Source organism: Gloeophyllum trabeum, assembly GCF_000344685.1.
Source record: "Gloeophyllum trabeum ATCC 11539 unplaced genomic scaffold GLOTRscaffold_00025, whole genome shotgun sequence".
In the NCBI taxonomy this organism is placed as follows: Eukaryota; Fungi; Basidiomycota; class Agaricomycetes; order Gloeophyllales; family Gloeophyllaceae; genus Gloeophyllum; species Gloeophyllum trabeum.
Window position 1 is genome coordinate 65337 of NW_006920434.1, and position 6350 is coordinate 71686.

Genomic DNA, 6350 nt, shown 5'->3' on the forward strand with positions numbered 1-6350 from the left:
CTCTAGCCTGAAAGACCGGAGCAATGGCAGGCGCCTGCGAGCGTCTGCGAGGATGAATTCGCTGAATGAAGCTATGGAATCGACCTTGCTAAGGCAGACTGAGCAGATCAGTCGATCTTGCGATATCTCCCGTAAGCCGGATGCAGTGAGCGAGAGGCGAAGTAGGTCTCCTTTGGGCAGGTAGGATACCAAGGTTGCCAGGGTGTCGAAGTTGAGATCCATCAGCTGCGGCATATTGGCATAGGATAATCAGAGATGTCTCAAAACTGTTGGATAGGAATGTGGCGCGTGTGCTATACCATGACACGGATGTAGGGAGTCAGCCATAGCAAGAGGAATACGAAGCGTGTGGCGTACCGATAGGGGGAACGTACTGTAAGGTGCAACGCAAGTGGTGTATCCTGTAACGCAGGGGAAAATATAATAGTTGGAAAGAGAGAAAAGGAGCAATGCTTGCCTCTTATACGTATGCGTTTTGGGTGCCACATCTGCGCTTAAGCGTAGCATTACCACGCCACACTAAGTGTGATGGCCACTGTGTTGTGGAGGCGTTGACGCGTTGACGACGTGGCCTCGATGTCAATGCAAGTGCAAGAAAGCGATGGAAATCGACCTTAGAGGGCTGCACCCACTGTTGAAAGGCGCCCGATATTCCTGCTGGCCCGTGTTCATATGCGAGCCGGGAGGCGAGGTGCCGTAGAGCACGAAGCATTCTGTGAAAGGAATTACACATATCTCAGTATCACCTTTGCTGTCTTGTTTGTCGCTCGGACACAGCACGTCGGACGCGACAATGGGTCCCGCGTCTCCGAGTCGTCGTCAGCTATTACTTCACCGCCGTACTTTTAGGCGTCAGAGCATTAATGGCAAGGAAGAAGTCTGTAGACATGGTGGGCACGCGAGGCTCGTAGCGAGGGTCACGGCGTATGGAACGACTCACGACTGCGCTCTTGCACTGAAGACGGTTGTGAGCGCGCTTCTCATTCCGGACAAAGCCGAGCCAATCCGGTTATGGATCTCTCTCAAGTAGGTATCTGCGCAACCTGGCTGCTTACTACTTTTAATCTTTGAGGGAAGGCATCACTTGATTGAAAAAAAGAGATTTAGTACAAGATGAACCGCGATGCAAGGGTTTCCATCATTATCCCAGATTTGTTTTCTGGACATGGCCCTGGGAGGATTTGGGATGCAGTTTAGTGGGAATTGCATGAGGGGCGAATCACATGCAAATATGCACACAACACATCAAATTCAATTCTACTTTGTCGAGGAATCAACTTTAGACTGCCTGATCAAACGCTCAGCCTCAGAATATCGGGGCGTTATCGAGCACTTGAAGGGTACCGGGTGACTATCAAGGATGACCGCTCTTAGAACTCAAGCTCTACTTCGGCGAGTGGCACGAACCTGGTCATGCCTGTTTGGTACTCGAGACTGACCTCCACTACGGTCCCATCAGCATTGAGCGCTTTAGTAATAGTGAAGCCAGCCAAAACAGAAGCGACGGCTGCCCATACAGCCGCTACCTAGAGTACGAAACACACCGTCTTCCCATTCCGAAGGCCGTCTGGGGGAAGTCGTTCTTGATGCTGCCATCGGGATTCAAGAACCTCTCGGGTTCGAAGCTTTCCGGATCTACGTAGACTCGCTCATCCATATGCATAGCCCTGCGAGGAGTAATAAGGATCGGGTTGGCATGTTTTGCTCACGACACCCTACCATATATTCATAACGACTGTCGTCCCTGCAGCATCGGACGGAGTCAGGAGCAGCTTACACGTTGTTCACTACTCACCTTTCGGTATGAAGAAGCCATCATATATATCGTCTTCTGTATTGGCGTGCGACACACCTGTGTCCAATTATGGTTCTCTAAGCTCCCATACCTAAGCAGCGGCACCTACCAAGTGGTACAACAGCCCGCCATCGAAGGACTTCCCTGATCACTGCCTCCACGTAGGGTAGTGAAACCCTATCATCGAAAGAGGGAAGCCTTCCCGCCCCCACCACAGTATCAATCTCCTTCTGTGCCCGCTCCTGCGCAGCGGGGTTGAGAACCATGGCAAGAAAGAAGTTGCTTATCGCAGAGGTCGTCTGAAGCTCAGTCAGGCGATATGGTGTATTTCAAAATCTAGAGGACCGCTCACTGTATCCGCTCCATCTGATTCAGAGTGTCTAGATCAGCATGAGAAACTTCAAGAAGGAAGATGAAAATTCACCGAAATAACCAGTACCCGAGACACGTTTTATAGCTTCCTCCCGTGAGTCGGTGTCATCGAAGGACATCCTGTTCATTAAGTAGTTCGTGAAGGACGCCGGTGCATTGCCTTGCTCCTATTGGTAAACAGCAGTGAGCTAATATTGATTAGGATTCAAAGTCAGCTTACTATGAGCGACTTGACGTGCTCAAAAGGAAGCTCCTGGATTTGCTTGAACAGAGCTCGAGCAACATATGCATCACTTTTGAATCCCATGCCGGGTAACCAGAAAGGTAGGTACTCCACTGGACAATAATTCAAGACGACTCCACAAGATCAGACAGGAACAGCGCACCAGCAGGGAAATGGTCGACAATTGCTGACCCCGGGAAGCCATACCCGCACATCAGCGATGTTCTACAAGCTCCACGAAGTGGTCGTAGACTTCTGGGATGTCGTACCCGTACACTATGCCGAGAACATTTCCTACTGCGAAGCTGAACAACCTATAAGCTACATTGCATGCTTAAAGAAGGGGCATCACCACACCGTCGAATGCAGCTCATGAAATCTTCCTTTCGATAAAGAAGCTGTCTTAGCATGTTCACAGCTGCGCGCATAGTCCTGGGAGCATATTGCGCAACGTGATCGGCTCGGAACACCTGTTGGAAGAGTCTTCTCTCACGACGCCAATAAGGCCCATACTTCACAAATCCAATGAAAGTCGCGCCGACCCTAGTGCCCATGAGTTCCATATACAGTGAAGTATACCTCCGCATGCGGCGCACGCACATATGCATGCCACGAAACAAAGGCCGATCGGAGTATATATTGGAACGCTTTTCGAGGAGATCACGGGCCACTGCGCCGGAATTGACGATGATGATGTGCTCATTGAATGCGCGTATATGCACCAGATCGCCTGGGCACCACGCAAGTCAGGAGGGGCATGGACCAGCTACGACACATATACGGACCGTATTGCTTGCCCCATTGTCCATACAAGTGCCACGGTGTTTTGGCGGGAATCTGGAAGTAATTCCCGAAGAAAGGCCATGGCTTTGGCCCAGGTGGACACGGCAGGCTGAGCGGATTTGCTGCCCTCAGGCGCCGATGCCTTCGCACATAGTATGCAAGGAGGAAAATCACGACGAGATATATACCTGTAGCAATAAACATTAGCTCAGTTCAACGAGACTAGTGGCAGATAAGCAAGAGAATGGGAGTCTGTAGGAGCGATGTATAGTCCCCTGAGAACCTGATCTCGCTCGCAGGGCAATGGATATTCCTAGAGTAGATTTCCGCATGGAGCGCGCACAGAACGTTTACTAGAAGTCTAATGGACGTAGAAGCACCCATGACCCACCAAGAGCGATCGAACAGTGACGAAAATCTGAGGATATATGGCGAGACCTTTCACTCCTGTCCCGTCTCTGGGAGCCTGGCAGCTAATTTCAGAACGATAGACGCACCTCATACGTTGACTGGGTGTCTATCGCTCTGCAATCAGCTGGGACGTCATAGATAGCGAGCTTATATATGCGAACATCATTATAACTATAGACGTACCATAAGCGGCATGCGGAGTGCTCGGTACGTTCAAATGCCAGAAGATCAGATGACAAGGACTGGGAACCGTATATCAGCTAGAAGGAAACCCTCTCATCAGCAAGAGTCGACGGAGGTAACGCACGCGGCGAACACGAACTTTGAGCGTAACTAAGAATGTCGCTTCAGGCCTTACTCTGCTACGCCTCCAGGGCGGAACATCGATCAGTTACAAAGTACTGGTCGGGACAGTACTGTTGAATTTACAGCAGAACCCTGCAGATACACTTGACTCCTTCGGATGAGTCTTCGGTCAGTTTACATTCCATTGTAAGCAGTGGACGCCACATCGGCGCAGCAGACTTTCGTAGAGCACGGCAACCTCCTAACGTACCAACATTGATTTGCTCGCACAGGAGTGACATCGCTCTTACACCGTTCCAGAGTACGCGCAGGTCAATTGATCTCGGCAAAGCGTGTTGCATTCCGATTCAAAATGTGCTTTAATCTCCTCGGGCTTTATCTTGTATCACAACTGGCAGGGCGTCTGTGAGCACCTGCAAGCGCACGTGTACCACCCGTCGCCGCATGGGGGGATGGGACAAATGCTGTCCGTGGCTTCACCTGTCGGAAGAGCAGCTCCGTGGCTCGCGACGAGTGTCGCAAGGAGAATGACGACGGGAGCTATAAGTTTCATGATAGACTACCACGGATCCTTTTCATCAGTGAAAGTCGACCAAGTCTAGACATCCTACGTACCACAGGCTCGTGAAAGGTAACAATGCAACCGGAATATCGGTCAAGAGGTATATATACCCAGGTTCAGCGTTCACGTCACATCAGCGCAGTTCGATTCTGCCAGGCAATCGATGATGCGCCGAGATAATAGAGACTGATCGGTGCGCGCGAATGTGCGATTGGTAGCGCCGTTCCTATGCCGAATCCGACGGGAATGGGGCCCACGAACTGTTGGAGACATCTGAAGAGCGGCAAACGGCAGTGAGCTTGAGGAGCAGCGGAATCCCATGGTCCCGTCGGGAGACGATGCACTGAATATGAGCCTCTCGATCCGTCAGAGTGTTATGTAGCACTGGATATTGGAGACTAAGACGAGCGATCCGAAGAGAGGGGAGCCTACATCCAAGTTAGCGCTAACGACCACGCACAACATTGGCTCGAACCTTTGCGCGTTCAGCCGAGCGCCGATCCGACTGGTGAACCGTCTGTATTCCTTGACAAGTCCTGGCAAGCGTTGTCCGCGAGGGACGATGGGTAGGTGAGGCCAAAATTTGTAGTTACTCCTCGGGTGCAGCGACTGAGGGAAGGTAGAGCGCTTTGTGGTCACTTGGCATCCCCCTTAGGTGCTGCCTCTGAGGGAGAAGCGAAGTGAGCAGATTGCGATACATCGAGATGCCGGATGGACTCGACGGCAAATGAAGATGTCTTCAGTGCGATGGTGATGCGGTTTGGTTACTGTGGTATGCAATGCTAACTGTCTGCGAGACCTCTGGGCGACAGAATCTGGAAAAATATCATAGACAATACACATTGGCAAGATTAGTATACATGTCAATGAGAGATATACATCCTCGAGAGCAGAAAAATCACCATAGTCCCCAGCTAAGGCCAAGCCAGTCAACAAGTGTCGACAATACACCAGTTTTCTCGCCCGGAAGCCTACACTGCTCCACTTCCTCCGCCGTCACGTTCTTCCAAACGTCTACGGGTATCCAGCCAATATACGCTCTATCTCCAAATCCCCCAATCCAATATACCCCGTTCACAACGAGCCTCACCCACCGCGACTCGTGGATGCGATTCCCGGGCAGCCAGAGCCGCGCATCCCGATGGTGCCGCACGAAACAACTCGCCACACCACCCTTCTCGACATCTTCGTCTGACAGATCCTCGAGGTACCCCACGAGCGAGAACCGCGGCAGCGCAGCAGGGCTGTATGACCGCACATGCGCATCGGGCGGTACCCACCGCATCGAGAGCGTCACGTTCGACCCCGCACGCGCGTTCTTGAAGCTCGTCGCGATGTCGACCGCGAGGATAGTCGGGTTGCCTGCGGCGGGCTCGCAGTCGGCAAAGTAATCCATCAGCCCGATGGGGGCGCCTTCGAGACCGGCGGGACGGCTCTCCAGTGGCGTGGCGGACGGCTCGGACGAGGGGAAGACGGTGCTCAGGGTGCCGATGGTGGTAAGGTGCATGATGCGCCGGCCTTGCACGGCCGACTCGTGGACTGTCGGTATCCGGAGCGGCGCGGTGTCGCCGCCGATGGTATTGGCATCGAGTGGGCTGAAGATCGACTGAGGTGTTAGGGATGTGCTTAAGGTGCATGATGCCACGAGAGCGACGAGAAACAATACGGAGCGCACTGAGAGCGTCATATCTGAATATCTTGGGCACCAGCAGCGGCCGGTAAGATGACACTCTAGAACGGCAGCGACAGCCTTCAGCGATCCTTGAGTAGTGTCGGATGAAGTCGAATGAGCAGGCCCTCTGCTTTCGGTAATTGCCTCGGGTCATGTCTGAGCCGACTCGGTTGACTCGAATTCAGAGTTCCACCTCTGGCCGGGCTGCCTCGAGGCAGCCTCAGCT

At 52.5% G+C, this 6350-nt stretch overlaps 4 protein-coding genes across 4 annotated transcripts; all 4 read right to left on the minus strand.

The window, feature by feature from the left end:
* Positions 1-1606: 1606 nt before the first annotated feature.
* Positions 1607-2094, minus strand: GLOTRDRAFT_28451 (cytochrome P450; the record flags this gene model as incomplete). Its single annotated transcript, XM_007873093.1, has 4 exons — positions 1607-1667; positions 1720-1744; positions 1796-1852; positions 1905-2094. Coding segments are annotated over 4 exons (333 nt in total), but the record flags the coding sequence as incomplete, so codon positions are not given.
* A 510-nt stretch (positions 2095-2604) lies between these two features.
* Positions 2605-2944, minus strand: GLOTRDRAFT_50851 (uncharacterized protein; the record flags this gene model as incomplete). Its single annotated transcript, XM_007873111.1, has 2 exons — positions 2605-2695; positions 2748-2944. The coding sequence occupies 2 exons, from the start codon at positions 2942-2944 to the stop codon at positions 2605-2607; spliced, it is 288 nt and encodes a 95-aa protein (XP_007871302.1).
* Positions 2945-3010: 66 nt separating this feature from the next.
* On the minus strand, positions 3011-3374 carry GLOTRDRAFT_10349 (uncharacterized protein; the record flags this gene model as incomplete). The annotated part of the gene is made up of 2 exons (XM_007873091.1): positions 3011-3120; positions 3176-3374. Coding segments are annotated over 2 exons (309 nt in total), but the record flags the coding sequence as incomplete, so codon positions are not given.
* Positions 3375-5264: 1890 nt separating this feature from the next.
* On the minus strand, positions 5265-6219 carry GLOTRDRAFT_112750 (uncharacterized protein). The gene has a single exon (XM_007873112.1). The coding sequence runs from the start codon at positions 6137-6139 to the stop codon at positions 5351-5353; it is 789 nt and encodes a 262-aa protein (XP_007871303.1). The 5' UTR covers positions 6140-6219; the 3' UTR covers positions 5265-5350.
* Between the last annotated feature and the right edge of the window lie 131 nt (positions 6220-6350).